This window comes from Cannabis sativa, chromosome 6 (genome assembly GCF_029168945.1).
Source record: "Cannabis sativa cultivar Pink pepper isolate KNU-18-1 chromosome 6, ASM2916894v1, whole genome shotgun sequence".
Lineage (NCBI taxonomy): Eukaryota > Viridiplantae > Streptophyta > Magnoliopsida > Rosales > Cannabaceae > Cannabis > Cannabis sativa.
The window spans coordinates 11,596,538-11,612,532 of record NC_083606.1 but is presented as its reverse complement, the minus strand read 5'-3'; the positions used below and the strand labels follow the sequence as shown (position 1 = coordinate 11,612,532).

The 15,995-nt window shown below is 39.4% G+C and overlaps 1 protein-coding gene across 1 annotated transcript; it reads right to left on the bottom strand.

Moving 5' to 3' along the window:
- Positions 1–283: 283 nt before the first annotated feature.
- Positions 284–5,045, bottom strand: LOC115695697 (uncharacterized). Its single transcript, XM_030622765.2, has 11 exons — positions 4,741–5,045; positions 4,625–4,655; positions 4,503–4,516; positions 4,359–4,409; positions 3,148–3,217; positions 2,891–2,960; positions 2,296–2,363; positions 1,906–2,029; positions 1,053–1,092; positions 645–712; positions 284–524 (listed from the first exon to the last, which is right to left on the bottom strand). The coding sequence occupies exons 1-11, from the start codon at positions 5,002–5,004 to the stop codon at positions 512–514; spliced, it is 813 nt and encodes a 270-aa protein (XP_030478625.1). The 5' UTR covers positions 5,005–5,045; the 3' UTR covers positions 284–511.
- Positions 5,046–15,995: the final 10,950 nt, after the last annotated feature.

The window sequence follows — 15,995 nt, the reverse complement described above, 5'->3', positions numbered from 1 at the left end:
TTTCCCATATATCTTGTTCTAAAAAAAATTAAAAGTAATTTTTTTTTATTTTTAAAATTTAGATTCTTAATTAAAAAATTAAAAAAAAAATAATAATTTTATAGAACATGATTTTAAAAAATATTTTCACTTTTTTAATTTTAAAACCAAAAAACTGATTAAAAAAATATTATCAAACTTACCCTCAATTTTTTTTTAAAAAAATAGTAATAATAATAAAATGACAAAATGTGAAAGGATAAGCTCTTCATCCTCATTGTGCTCTGTATATGTAGACATAATAGAAACATGCAAAACTGGTTTATATATTCTGTGTAATGTGTTACATATTTTATTTCTTGCAACAACATTAATTTTTGCTCGATTGTTAAGTCTCCTCTCTCAGGAATTTGTATGAATAATAATAATAATAACTAATAATAATGTTGTTTAAAATAAACAATTTCTATGATCTTAATTCTTACAAAAATGAAATTATCCTTCCGTAGGACTAATAAAGCAACATCCAATCTTACACCTTTGTCCTGCAAAAATATAGACAAAGCAAAGCATCAACTGATTAATGATTGTAAACCATTTCATTTCAGAAATTGAAACCAATGAATATGTTCATTCATTCACTGTCTAGCTACATTGAATGTTACCTTCTAACATAAGAGTCGTCTGTTGTATCGATAACTACAGATTCACCGGCTAGAACATGAGGTGGTACCTAAAGAGAATATTAGGAAGATAAAAAGGATAAGAGACCAAAATCACACCACTTTTCAAAATTCACAATCACTCCCAGATAGAACGACAGTAGGGGTTATAAGATTAACGTTTGATTTCAAAGAAACCATCGTCAATCTTTATATTATAGTAATATGAAGGAATGTATATTACGCTACCAAAAATAATTTGTGAATCCTTTCACACCATTGAGAAACACAGATCTGAATCTGATCGTGTAGCCAGAAGGCATGGATTTTTGGAAAGAATTTGCTAAATAGAATAAGACAATAAAATTTTACCATCAGAGATTCCAACAAGAAATAGTATTTTCAACTTACTTTGATAGAAAGGCCATTATCCAGCACAGCAACTTTCTCCCTGCATCAAAAGTAGTATATGGTAAATTAAACCAAAACTCGACTTAAGAATTTCGAAACTCCAATCTTGGGTAAAACCAAAGCGGGTAGGTAGGAAAGAATCTCATAGCAAGTTTTGAAGAAACAAATCTATACTTGTGTATTCTCTTTTTAAGCAAAACTTTAAGAGGGGAAAATATAAATGAAGAGCATATAGATATATATTAAGTAAAGCCAAAATAGTCCTAATCCACAGATATGAAGGTGAATAACATCTGAATCTATAATTTACCAGACAGACACTATAACCCACAAAAGAGAAATCATAAATAAACTAGAAACATGTAATGATGAAGTGAAATGGCTGGAAAAACAGCATAATTTACCCACCGATCAGACTCAACTTAATTAAAATAGAGATAATTGTTCAGTAGTAGGCAGGCAAGATTCGATTTTACTTTCTTCTCTTTCTTACTCTTATCCACAATAAAATAGGTCTTCACTACAATATTTTCCAGAATGCATTGTACTTGTACTACAAATAAAATCAAATAAGAAGACAACTCAGTAAATATAAAGCACTGTACACTCTACAAATGGTTATCCACAAAATGTCTCATTCTCATATCATCTTATCCCCTATCCATATAGATACATTTACATAAGCTTCAGAAAAATTACAAATGAATATACTTAGTAATATCAGATGTGGCAAGCAACTTATCTACAGAGGTTCCACGCATCAAGAAGTGTACTCATTAAAGGAGAACGATGAACGAGAAGTTAAAGTGCATATATGATAAAGATTATAGCAAATAACGGAAAGTAAACAGACCTAGGTGTCACTCCTATCCCCTTCACAGGAGGCTGTGCTTCCTTCACAATACATGTAACATGTTTAGGAACCGATGCAGATAAAGGGATTCCATTGTAAACCTCTACTCTAACTTTCATGTCATCTGTTCACCAAAAATATCACAGTTTAGCTGTCATATTACAATCAAATGTGACAATTAACACCTGTACTAAGGACAAACCAGCACCCTAACAATATACAGTAAACTAGGTATTCTAAAAATGACAATATGAAAGATGAAATCATAAAATATTATCAGTCTCCATTTATAATAACATAGCCATCCATGTCTAGTGAAAATGACTCCGCTAGGATATGAACATTGATACAAATTAACAAAAGAGAGCAGGAACCATAATGGGAACAAACCTTGTAGATACTTAGCATTCTTTCCAAACAGCTCCTCGTTCACTTCCAGCTGATCAAGGGTGTCAGGGCTGTTAAGTATTAGGAAAAGAAAGAATATATGTTAAAGTTTAGGTTAATTAGTAATTTTTCTCCCGGAATTATGACATGTACCAAATCATGCCCCTAAACTTTTTTGGCCGTTAAAAATTCCTCCTGAATTATTGAAATTGTTAGATTTAAAGATTTTTATCTAATTTTAGTAAAAAAATTCTAACATGGATGAAAGTTCAAGGGGCATGATTTAGTACATATCAAAGTTTGAGGGGCATGATTTGGTAGATATCAAAGTCTGGAGAGCATGGTTTAGTACATAAACAATCACTGAAACAGTAAAATTGAATGAAATTAGACAAAAGTCCTTAAATTTAACAATCTCAATACTTCGGGAGGAATTTTTAACGGCCAAAAAAGTTCAGGGGGTACGATTTGGTACATGTTAAAGTTCAGGGGGAAAATTACTAATTAGCCTAAAGTTTATCCACTGTGAATTTTACTTGGAAACAAGCAGCTTAAAACAGCAATATATTAAAAAGAAAAATCAAAACATAGAACTCACTCCATCAATAATACTTTGCCATCGCGATCCGTACACATATAAATGTAAGGTTTGGCCTCAACAAATACTCCTGCAGCAATTAACTCCTATTAGATTCCACCACAGATCATGAAAGACTGTAGCTCAAACAGGTGTGGACTATTTAATAAACCTATGTTTGATAACAAAATGAAACAAATGTACAATCTTATCTTCAACCATTCTCAAATAATAACTCAGTAAATAACCTTAGGATGTTACAAAGCATAGAATCATACTTTCAACTGTCTCTTCTGTGCCAAATCGTTGGGATACCTTGTTTCCACTATCAACATCACGAAGCTCCACCTACAATTAGCAGCTCAAGTTTCAGGGTACAGTATAATATAGTTACAAAAATGTCATACTGCAATGAAGAATAAGCAGAAATACCAGCAGGACAATGATATCTTACAGTGAATGTGATGTATGACAAAATTAATCATATGTCAACTAAATAAATTAAAAAAATACATGCTCAATGAAAAAACCAAAAAGAAACTCATTCAAATTGTTCCAGTACAGATCATGATATAAATATGAAGCTAAAGACCCTAAGGATAAAATTTTGACTCAGTGTCAACAAGCCCACTCATATAGTCAATCAGCAGATGCTCTCCTCACAGACTGATGCAAGCTTCTAGCAGCAAAAACAAAATCTAAAAGCATCCATATTTTTTTAAAAGCTGATCAGCAAGATCTGGTTTTGCACAGCTACACTACTAAAAAAAGTTTTGTCACAGTTTTGTAATTTGCATTTCTATACCATAGGCTCTAACCTTATTTGTCGAGCAAACAATTTTTTTTCACCAGTTTTACTGTTTTCACAATATGTCTCATACTAAATCTCTATTCGTCTGTGCCCATTTGTGCGTAAGCATATTCTCTGCCTCAAATTTTCCATACATTGTAAATAAACAATTATGGAACGAAGACTTCCTATGTGAATTTACAATTCAAATTAATCAAGTATTTAAATCCTGACTTTTATCCCCTAATTGCATCCAAGATTTTCCTCTTTTTCATTCCTCACTTCTTACTCACACACACCAAAAAAAATTCTAATGAAACATTATGGCTGATTTCAACCTTATCACAGAGTAAAGACAGCCTTTTTATGTGCATATAGGTGTAATGCTTCCTATTTCACAAGCTCACGAACAACCCCATGCTTTTAAAACATATCATTGTTAACTTCCTTATTCACACACATACATAGTTATAACCTACCATCTTGATTTTTGAACTACTACTAGGTAGTGCATGAGGAATTCAACCCAGTGATGGTTATCTCTTCTCAATTGTCAACAATATGTCACACCAATCCAAAATCAAAGATTGACAAAGCCCAAAAATTTTAACAGTAAAAGGGTCAAACTTCAAAATTTAGCTTCTATAATGCAGTGAGTGATAACAATAACATGATAATTTGACAAAAAAAAAAAAACACCTTGATAGTAGCTTTTCCCCTTCCTTCGTGAGAATGGTCTACTTTCACAACCTAACAAGAATAAAGCCAAAATTTCCTTTAAAACATTACGAGTTATGGTTATGAGTACGGTATAAATGAATTAAAAAAAGCCAGCAAAATTACCTCATAAATACGGTCTGAGGAAGAATATCATAAACCATTTCCAAGAAGAAGAACAAATGTGATTAAATAGAATAACAAATTTGATCAGGAAAACAAAAAGAGACTAATAATAATACACACACCTTTCTTTTCAATGACATTTCCAGGTCTCAACTGCATATCGAAAAATCACCTTATAAATCAATGCGAAAATTCAAAAGAAAACAAAATTAACTCACAATTTTTTCCCATGACTCACACTAGATCCGCTAGTTTTCACTCCACGGGTTGGAATAGCGAACCAGGGAGATTGAAGCAGGGTCCTCTGGAAAATACCGATGGCGGCGGCGCAACCGTCACGGCCTGGTGACGGTAACGGGTCCGATGATGAGCGCGACACAGTAGCATACGAAGAACAAGAAAACAGAGAAGTAAGAGTGGTCCTCAGAGTTGTACAAGATGAGGTTGAATCACTGAAGAGAGACCAAGAAAGCCTCTTGCTCACATGAGCCAAAGCTCCCATTTTTGTACGGACACTTGTTCTCAGTTTCGCATTCGAAGCATTGGGCTGCCATTTTTATAGTGTTGGCTTGAAAATTTACACATGAAACGATATCGTTTTTAAATAAATAAGTTAGATTTTTCTTAAAATATAATGACACGAAAAGTTTATTTTCAATTGGGACAAAACTCTTAAAAATTCTATAGTATTCGAAATAATATTTTAGTCAAATTTTTTCTATGATTATGTAAAGTATAGTTATTTATGTCATCCTGCAAAATTTTAAAAAATTCGAAAACCTTTTACACGCCAAAAACTGATTTCAAACAGTGTGGTGCACGTGTAACTATTTTATTTTATACGCGTGTAAAATAGACTATTTAAACATTATTTTCTATATTGTAAATTATTCCAAATTTCTCAAAATTTTGTAGGATATATTAAATATTTATAACATACATGAATATGAAAAAAATTAGAATAAAAAATTTTTCTGGATGCCGAAACAAGTAGAAGGGAGTGTATTGTAGAATCACCCATTAACTTTTAAAACTCATTTTTTTAGTAGTAAAATTTTCTAAACTTGTAATTTGTTATCAGCTAGCAACTTTTATCTAAATTTTTCTGTTAAATATCATGTTATACTATCCACGTGTATACTCTGTGTATACTCTTTACACGTGTCATATTTTTATTAATCCTTGTAATATACTTATTAACAAATTTATTTTAAATTAAAATTAATTTAACTTAAAAATAATAAAAAAAATACTTTTTTTTTAAAAAAATAACAAATTAGTTCGTTTTTTTTCCTCAACTTCTTCCCTCTCCCGTAAATACCATTGCCTGACCACCAGCCAAACTTCTGTCACCGCAACCACTCCATTGAGACCATCTCCACCATTACAAGATCACCATCACTACAAGCACAAAATAAAACACAAACTAGATTCAAACCAACACCTATTAAAACACAAAATAAAAATTGACAAGAATTATGCTCTGTCTATTTACTCTGTTTTACTGTCCTTGGTTAGTTGTAATATTAGTTAAGTCGGTTGGCAGTTATATTAGTTAATGTAGGTCCTACACTTTCGGTTGTTAGTTGCTAGTCCAGCTTTTCTGTACATATTCCTTAATTCAATTCATCAATAAAATACATTTCTGGTTTTACATTCATCCGCAATATTGTAAAGCCCGCTTAGTTAATTTGGAAATTAGCAGTTGTTTATGTTTAATTATGAAATTATTTATAGCTATTTAAATAATTTATTACTGTTATTTATGGAATTCAGAAATGCATGATTATGTCATCAGTAGTTTTTATATTTCGCATTTCCGGTGTCCGGTATTTTGGAACTCGGCGTTTGGCTCAGTAGAAATCACAACTTAGTATGTTAGTAATTTGGGGACGGGTTTTAGACATTGGGAATGTCGGGAATGGCCGGGAATTTAGAGTTTCCCAAAAATACCCTTTTAGTATGATTTATGTGGTTTTATGGTGGAGGGGCAAAATGGTCTTTTTGCCCCATTAGTATTTTGTCTTCTAGTGAAATTATTAATGGAAAATAAATGTTAAATGTTTATTTTAATTGTTAATTGTTGGCTGAAATGATTTTGGGTTAAGTGGCTTTACTCTTTTAATTTCCTTCATTTTTCAACACTTAGTAAAAAAATTAGAAATTTCAAAAGAGAACTCTCTCTCTTTTCCTCTCATTTTCGGCTGGTGCATGGGATTCAAAGGGCTGGATTTTGTTCAATCTTTCAAGTGAATTTTCATCCTAAATCTAAGCATTTTTGCAAGCTAGGTTGGTTCTTGTCTTTCCCTCTTTAATTTCTTGAAAAAAATGTGTAAAAAGTGATGATGCATGCATGTTTTTGTGGCTGTTATTATGGCTGTGTTTAGTTGTTATTTTCTGTGATTCAAAGCATGTTTAATTGATGTTAATTGAGTTGTTTGAAGCATGATTAGTTAGGTTGTTCAAGCTTTGAGTTTTCTATGTAAAATGTGGTTTTTGGAAGGAAAATATTGTGAATCTATTCTGTGATGTTGCTGGATGTTTTTGTGTGTTTTCAGAGGTGTTATTATGCTTAGTTAAGTAGAATTAACTAGGTTTGGATGCATGTTAGGTGGATTTGCTCAAGCTTGAGTTTGGAACTCAAAGCTTGAGCTCCAATGGTGATTTTTGTGTATGTGCTTTCTGGGTGGTTTTGAGGCTTTGGATTTGTTCTAGGGATAGTTTAGACTGTGTCCGGAAAGTTTGGGACCAATTGGGGTTGAATTGGTTGAGTTATGAATTTTTGTAGTTCTGCTCGCGAGGAACCGAATTCGGTTGTGCATCCGGAATTCGGATGGGGGTCCCGAATTTCCCGTAACCGGAATTCGGTTGGGCAACCGGCCTACCTACGGTTGGGGGATTTTTCGAACCCTAGTTTTCCTCGTTTTTAGGTTTTTAGGGGTATTGCCATGCTTTTTATCGATAGGGAAACTTTTAGTTTCAAGTTTTAGTCCGGGAAGTGATTTAGCGTGTCACTTATAGCGTTGTGATTTTTATGGTTTAGGAGCCGCAATCCGCCGTCACTTCGGCTTCGGTCGGTTGACCAAGCACACCTGAAATCGGAATCCAGGTAAGATTAGTATAACAGTATGCATATGTAGATTACATGTTTAGCGTGCATGTAGGAAGCCTGCTAGATTACATTAGTCATGTATTTAGGCTTCGAACCATCCAACCTTGTCACGTCGGTACAGGCTGGAGTATGACCAGCAGCCGGAGTATGACCGGTTCGACCGATCAGGCTGACACTTGGTTGGTGGTTCAGTCTATTGACCTATCCGTCGGTACAGCCGGAGTATGACCGGCGGCGGAGTATGACCGGTTCGACCGATCAGGAGGATACTTGTCAATAGTACCGTCCCCTGAACGTTCAAAACTCAGTACCATGTTGGACATGGCGGTAGTGGCTCGCACCATGTTGGACATGGCAGTAGCGGGACTCAGTATCGTGTTGGACACGGCAGTTAGAATTATGTATGATATTATCATGCTTTTCTTACTGAGTCTGTCGACTCACAGTTTATGTCCATGTGTAGGTAAAGGCAAGGCTATAGCTGATGGACCGTGAGCGAGCTTATGGGGTTGTACATGTCGGGGCGGTTAGGCCTGGAGCGTACGATCCTCGGGACAGCAAGGCTGAATATTTTTGTAACTGGTCGTTAGACGACTTTTAATTTTATGTAACAGTTAATCAGTTAAAACTTTTGTAAATGATTTTATAAATCGGGATCCCGAGACTTTTGTAATATGGTTTATAAGTTTAAGTAAAAAGCAAAATTTTAATCAATCACGTTTTTCCATAAACCTCGTTGATTAGCAACGAGCTGCACAGTACGTTTAAAAATCACGTAATACGCCTAAGATAGTTAGGGTGTTACAATTTGGTATCAGAGCCGCCAGGTTGTCTTCCGAAGATCGTCACGACATGTACAATCATCATCAGCAGTTAGCTCGGTTCACGGTTCAGTAAGCCTTTATTGCTTTAGTAGTTTATTTTATTCAGTTATGAAAAAGAAAAGCCTGTTAGGAAGCATGTTAGTAGCCTGATAGTAGAATAGGCGCATGTTTCATTTCTAATTTCCAAATTAAGCAGCATTAGTAAGCTCGCCTTGAATACGACCTGATATGCCAACTCTTGGTTTCGCAGGCGGTTCTAATCAGATGGACGCCAGGCGGACTACCAGGAGTCAGGGCAACTCCGTAGGGTCGAATCAGGGACAGGGAGCTCAGTTTCCCCCACCTGCCAGGGGCCGAGGTAGAGGTCCCCGAGGTAGGGCTCGTGGCCGGGGTGATGAGAACCCGCCACAGCCGCCCAGTGCTCCCCGCCGATCGTGGAGCCCCGTGGGAGTTGCGGTTTGCGGAGATGCAAGCCCGGATCGAAGAACAAGACCTCGAGATCCAGAGGTTGAGACCAGGTGCTCCCCGCAGTTCCGGTGCCTATAGTTCCGGTGGCACTGCCCTCGCCGCCTGTGCCGAGATAGTGGTGGCGGCCCATAGATTGGAACCTCTGTATGAGCGGTTCCGGAAGCAAGCACCTCCGGTATTCCTGGGAGGTCCAGATGTAATGAAAGCCGAACAGTGGCTGACGGTGATTACCAGAATCCTGAATTTCATGGGTGTCACCGGTAACGACAGAGTGGTGTGCGCCACGTTTCAGTTCCAGGAGGACTCCCTGGTATGGTGGGACATGGTGTCTCAGATTCACGACGTCACCACCATGACTTGGGAAAGGTTCCAAGAACTCTTCAACGCGAAATACTATAATGAGGCGGTCAGAAGCGCCAAGAGGAAAGAGTTCGTTCACCTGACCCAGCGGGAGAACATGAGCGTCACTGAGTATACTACTCAGTTTGATCGGTTGGCGAGGTTAGCCTCGGGAATTGTGCCAACCGACTTCAGCAAAAAGGAGAAGTATCTGGACGGGTTGAATCCCAAGATCAGGCATGACCTGATGATCACCACCGACGACAGCACCACCTACGCTCAGATGGTGGAGAAGGCACTGCGAGCTGAGGGCGCAGTGGGGTGTATGTCAGAATCAGCCAGTACTCCGGTTAGTGGCGGAGCTCCTACCCCTCCTGCATCAGGCTTTAGCAGGGGGAGTAGTGGTTCGGCCATTGATCAGAGGAAGAGGGCACCCACTGCTTCCGGCGGCTCGAGTCAGAACAAGAGGTTCCGGGGGAACCGCAACGCAGGAGTCGTCCTGGTGGTAATGAGACCCGATTCTCCTATCCCGAGTGCCCTAGCTGCAAGAGGCATCATCGGGGTGAGTGCAAGGGGCAGGGATGCTTTCATTGTGGCATGCCCGGACACTTCAAGAGGGAATGTCCCCAGCTCCGACCAGAGGCACCGAGAGCTCCAGCGATACCCACTCCCGGCCCGGGGTGTTCGCTATCACGCAGGCTGATGCAGATGCCAGCCCATCAGTAGTCACAGGTCAGCTTTTCATTAACAACTCGCTTTATTCAGTGCTGTTTGATTCTGGGGCTACACATTCTTATGTGGCGGCCAGAGTCTTTAGTAAGTTGGGTAGACCCTTTGATAGATATGAATCAGGGTTTGGAACCCTGTTACTTGGCGGAGAATTGGTTATCTCCAATAGGTGGATTAGGTCTATGCCGATCAGGATAGATGGTAGAGAGTTAAGTGCTGATCTGATAGAGATGAGCTTAGTCGAATTTGATATTATTTTAGGAATGGATTTCCTATCTAAATATTCGGCGAGCATTGACTGTAAGAGGAAGATGGTGGTCTTCCAACCGGAAAGTGAAGAACCGTTCGTGTTTGTGGGTTCGGTTCAGGGATCTCGGATCCCGGTGATCTCGGCTATGTCAGCGAGAGAATTATTGCACGGTGGGTGCTTAGGGTTTCTGGCCGTGGTGGTGGACACCACTCGGCCAGACACCATTCGGCCAGAGGACATCAGAGTGGTTCGGGAATTTTTGGACGTTTTTCCCGAAGAACTTCCAGGGTTACCACCTCAGCGGGAGATTGACTTCGTGATTGACTTGGCACTGTGGGTGGATCCGGTTTCCAAAGCCCCGTATAGGATGGCTCCAGCTGAACTTAAGGAATTAAAGATTCAGCTCCAAGGGTTGCTTGACATAGGGTTCATTCGGCCCAGTGTGTCACCCTGGGGAGCCCCGGTTTTGTTCGTCAAGAAGAAGGATGGATCTATGAGGATGTGCATCGACTACAGAGAGTTGAACAAGTTGACGGTGAAGAATAAATATCCGTTACCTAGGATCGATGACTTGTTCGATCAGCTTCAGGGGAAGACGGTCTTTTCTAAGATTGATCTCCGTTCGGGTTATCATCAGTTGAGAATCCGAGAGGAGGACATTCCGAAGACGGCTTTCCGCACTAGGTATGGACACTACGAGTTTCTGGTTATGTCATTCGGACTAACCAATGCTCCCGCGGCATTCATGGACACGATGAATAGAGATTCAAGGATTTCCTCGATATCCGTGTGATTGTGTTTATCGACGACATCCTCGTGTACTCTCAGTCAGAAGAGGAGCATGAGTTACATCTTCAGATGGTACTGCAACGACTTCGAGAACATAAGCTCTACGCCAAGTTCAAGAAATGTGAGTTCTGGTTGTCTCAGGTGTCCTTCCTAGGGCACATTGTGAGTAAAGATGGGATCAAGGTGGATCCCGGGAAGATTTAATCCGTCAGGGATTGGCCGAGACCGAAGACAGTGACAGAAGTCAGAAGCTTCTTGGGATTAGCTGGGTACTACCGTAGGTTCGTGGAGGGGTTCTCCAAAATTTCAATGCCCCTAACCGAGCTTACAAAGAAGAATCAGCGATTTATCTGGTCAGATAAATGCGAAGCTAGTTTTCAGGAGCTAAAGCAGAGATTGATTACCGCTCCGGTACTAGCTTTGCCTTCGGACAAGGAGAAGTTCGTAGTCTACTGTGACGCATCCAAACAGGGTTTGGGGTGTGTATTGATGCAAGCCGATCGGGTTATCGCTTATGCCTCCCGTCAGTTAAAGGATTATGAACAGCGATACCCGACTCATGATCTAGAATTAGCCGCAGTGGTTTTTGCACTGAAGATTTGGCGGCATTACCTGTATGGAGAGAAGTGTGAGATCTATACCGACCATAAAAGTCTCAAGTATTTCTTTACTCAGAAAGATTTGAACATGAGACAAAGGCGTTGGTTGGAATTAGTGAAGGATTACGATTGCGAGATCCTCTATCATCCCGGAAAAGCCAATGTAGTGGCCGATGCCCTGAGCAGAAAGGGTCCCGGGCAAGTAGCTAGCATGGTTCAGATCTCACCTCAGTTAGCAGAGGATATGGTTAGATCCGACGTTGAGTTTGTGGTAGGTCGGCTTCACAACTTAACGCCGCAATGCCGATACGTTGGAAAGAATAAAGGTCGCTCAGATGACAGATCCGGAGTTAGTGAAGATCCGAGATGAGGTATTGGCTGGTCAAGCCAAAGACTTTTCAGTGTCAGATAGTGGGATGCTTCTGTATAAAGCCAGGGTTTGTGTTCCGAACAGTGTGGAACTGAGAAATGAAATCTTTGAGGAGGCTCATTCTACCCCGTATTCTCTGCATCCCGGCACCACCAAGATGTACCAAGATTTGAAACCGTACTTCTGGTGGAGCGGTATGAAGAAGAATTTGGTAGAATTCGTATCGAGGTGCCTCACTTGTCAGCAGATCAAGGCTGAACATCAGAGACCAGCAGGGTTGTTGCAGCCTCTAACCCTACCAGAATGGAAATGGGAGGATATTACGATGGATTTTGTGGTCGGATTACCTAGGACCACGGGTATGTATGATTCCATCTGGGTAGTGGTGGACCGATTTACGAAATCTGCTCATTTTCTGCCGGTTAGAACAACATTTTCAGTGGATCAGCTGGCAGAGTTATATGTCAGGGAGATAGTGAGACTTCACGGGGTACCGAAGTCTATAGTTTCGGACAGGGATCCGAAATTCACCTCCAAATTTTGGCAAAGTTTGCAACGGGCAATGGGTACGAAGCTGAAATTCAGTACAGCATTTCATCCTCAGATAGATGGTCAGTCCGAAAGGACAATTCAGATATTGGAGGATATGTTGAGAGCCTGTGTTATGGACTTTGAGGGTTCATGGAGTAAATATCTACCGTTGATAGAATTCTCTTACAACAACAGTTATCAGAGTACGATAGGGATGGCTCCCTATGAACTGTTGTACGGTAGGAAATGTAGATCCCCTATCCACTGGGATGAGACAGGGGAGAGGAAATACCTAGGTCCAGAGTCAGTTCAGCGGACCAATGAGGCAATAGAAAAGATAAAAGCTAGAATGCTTGCCTCACAGAGCAGACAGAAGAGTTACGCAGATCCGAAACGTAGAGATGTTGCGTTCCGAGTAGGGGACCATGTGTTTTTGCGAGTATCTCCGATGAAGGGGATTAAACGTTTCGGGAAAAGAGGCAAGTTATGCCCTATTTTTACAGGACCTTTCGAGATTCTCGAGAAGATAGGTCAAGTGGCATATCGGTTAGCATTGCCTCCAGCCTTATCAGCAGTGCACAACGTATTCCATGTCTCAATGTTGAGAAAATACGTTTCAGACCCCTCTCATATACTCAGTTATGAGAGTCTTCGGCTTCAGCCAGACATGTCATATGAGGAACAACCAGTGCAAATCCTGGATAGAAAGGATAAAGTCCTTCGGAATAAGACCATAGCATTGGTCAAGGTTCTCTGGAGAAACAGCAAGGTGGAGGAAGCCACCTGGGAGCTTGAGTCAGATATGAGAGCTCAATATCCAGAGTTATTCAGGTTAGATTTCGGGGACGAAATCCTTTTAAGGGGGGAATAGTTGTAAAGCCCGCTTAGTTAATTTAGAAATTAGCAGTTGTTTATGTTTAATTATGAAATTATTTATAGCTATTTAAATAATTTATTACTGTTATTTATGGAATTCAGAAATGCATGATTATGTCATCAGTAGTTTTTATATTTCGCATTTCCGGTGTCCGGTATTTTGGAACTCGGCGTTTGGCTCAGTAGAAATCACAACTTAGTATGTTAGTAATTTGGGGACGGGTTTTAGACATTGGGAATGTCGGGAATGGCCGGGAATTTAGAGTTTCCCAAAAATACCCTTTTAGTATGATTTATGTGGTTTTATGGTGGAGGGGCAAAATGGTCTTTTTGCCCCATTAGTATTTTGTCTTCTAGTGAAATTATTAATGGAAAATAAATGTTAAATATTTATTTTAATTGTTAATTGTTGGCTGAAATGATTTTGGGTTAAGTGGCTTTACTCTTTTAATTTCCTTCATTTTTCAACACTTAGTAAAAAAATTAGAAATTTCAAAAGAGAACTCTCTCTCTTTTCCTCTCATTTTCGGCTGGTGCATGGGATTCAAAGGGCTGGATTTTGTTCAATCTTTCAAGTGAATTTTCATCCTAAATCTAAGCATTTTTGCAAGCTAGGTTGGTTCTTGTCTTTCCCTCTTTAATTTCTTGAAAAAAATGTGTAAAAAGTGATGATGCATGCATGTTTTTGTGGCTGTTATTATGGCTGTGTTTAGTTGTTATTTTCTGTGATTCAAAGCATGTTTAATTGATGTTAATTGAGTTGTTTGAAGCATGATTAGTTAGGTTGTTCAAGCTTTGAGTTTTCTATGTAAAATGTGGTTTTTGGAAGGAAAATATTGTGAATCTATTCTGTGATGTTGCTGGATGTTTTTGTGTGTTTTCAGAGGTGTTATTATGCTTAGTTAAGTAGAATTAACTAGGTTTGGATGCATGTTAGGTGGATTTGCTCAAGCTTGAGTTTGGAACTCAAAGCTTGAGCTCCAATGGTGATTTTTGTGTATGTGCTTTCTGGGTGGTTTTGAGGCTTTGGATTTGTTCTAGGGATAGTTTAGAACAGGTCTGGAAAGTTTGGGACCAATTGGGATTGAATTGGTTGAGTTATGAATTTTTGTAGTTGCTGCCTGCGAGGAACCGGAATTCCGGTTGTGCATCCGGAATTCCGGATGGGGGTCCTGAATTTCCCAGAACCGGAATTCCGGTTGGGCAACCGGTCTACCGGTTGGGGGATTTTTCAGAACCCTAGTTTTCCTCGTTTTTAGGTTTTTAGGGGTATTGCCATGCTTTTTATCGATAGGGAAACTTTTAGTTTCAAGTTTTAGTCCCCGGGAAGTGATTTAGCGTGTCACTTATAGCGTTGTGATTTTTATGGTTTAGGAGCCGATGTCCGCCGCTCGGCTTCGATTCCGGTCAGGTTGACCGGCACACCTGAAATCGGAATCCAGGTAAGATTAGTATAACAGTATGCATATGTAGATTACATGTTTAGCGTGCATGTAGGAAGCCTGCTAGATTACATTAGTCATGTATTTAGGCTTCGAACCATCCAACCTTGTCACGTCGGTACAGGCTGGAGTATGACCAGCAGCCGGAGTATGACCGGTTCGACCGATCAGGCTGACACTTGGTTGGTGGTTCGGTCTATTGACCTATCCCGTCGGTACGAGGAGTATGACCGACGGCGGAGTATGACCGGTTCGACCGATCAGGAGGATACTTGTCAATAGTACCGTCCCCTGAACGTTCAAAACTCAGTACCATGTTGGACATGGCAGTAGTGGCTCAGTACCATGTTGGACATGGCAGTAGCGGGACTCAGTATCGTGTTGGACACGGCAGTTAGAATTATGTATGATATTATCATGCTTTTCTTACTGAGTCTGTCGACTCACAGTTTATGTCCATGTGTAGGTAAAGGCAAGGCTATAGCTGATGGACCGTGAGCGAGCTTATGGGGTTGTACATGTCGGGGCGGTTAGGCCTGGAGCGTACGATCCTCGGGACAGCAAGGCTGAATATTTTTGTAACTGGTCGTTAGACGACTTTTAATTTTATGTAACAGTTAATCAGTTAAAACTTTTGTAAATGATTTTATAAATCGGGATCCCGAGACTTTTGTAATATGGTTTATAAGTTTAAGTAAAAAGCAAAATTTTAATCAATCACGTTTTTCCATAAACCTCGTTGATTAGCAACGAGCTGCACAGTACGTTTAAAAATCACGTAATACGCCTAAGATAGTTAGGGTGTTACAAATATGGTATCAGAGCAAGGAAAATATGCTTCCTTTCGATCCTGAATTCCTCCGTTCCTTCTCGCCGTGTCACACTTCTTCTCCGGCGACGATCATCGTCTGTATTGAATAATTCATTTCTTCAATGAAATTCTTCATCGACACCTTCCTTTCTTCTCTACCTTTTCTAATCTTTCTGTCATCTTCCTTCGTCTTCAATCATGTCGACAAATGACCAAGAAACAAGAGCTATAGATGGAGCTTCGACTCAAACCAACAATGGCAAAAATCAAAGTCAGATGACTGATGTGGGAGTCAATGCACAGCTGACCAGATCAAGAAACCAGATTGAAGATCCTTCAGATCCATACTTCCT

Coding starts and splice junctions, on each gene's coding strand:
- LOC115695697 (XM_030622765.2), bottom strand. CDS start 5,004: ATGGGAGCTTTGGCTCATGTGAGCAAGAGGCTTTCTTGGTCTCTCTTC. Junction 3,218..4,358: donor GGGGAAAAGCTACTATCAAG/GTGTTTTTTTTT, acceptor TGCTAATTGTAG/GTGGAGCTTCGTGATGTTGA. Junction 2,364..2,890: donor GGCAAAGTATTATTGATGGA/GTGAGTTCTATG, acceptor AATACTTAACAG/CCCTGACACCCTTGATCAGC.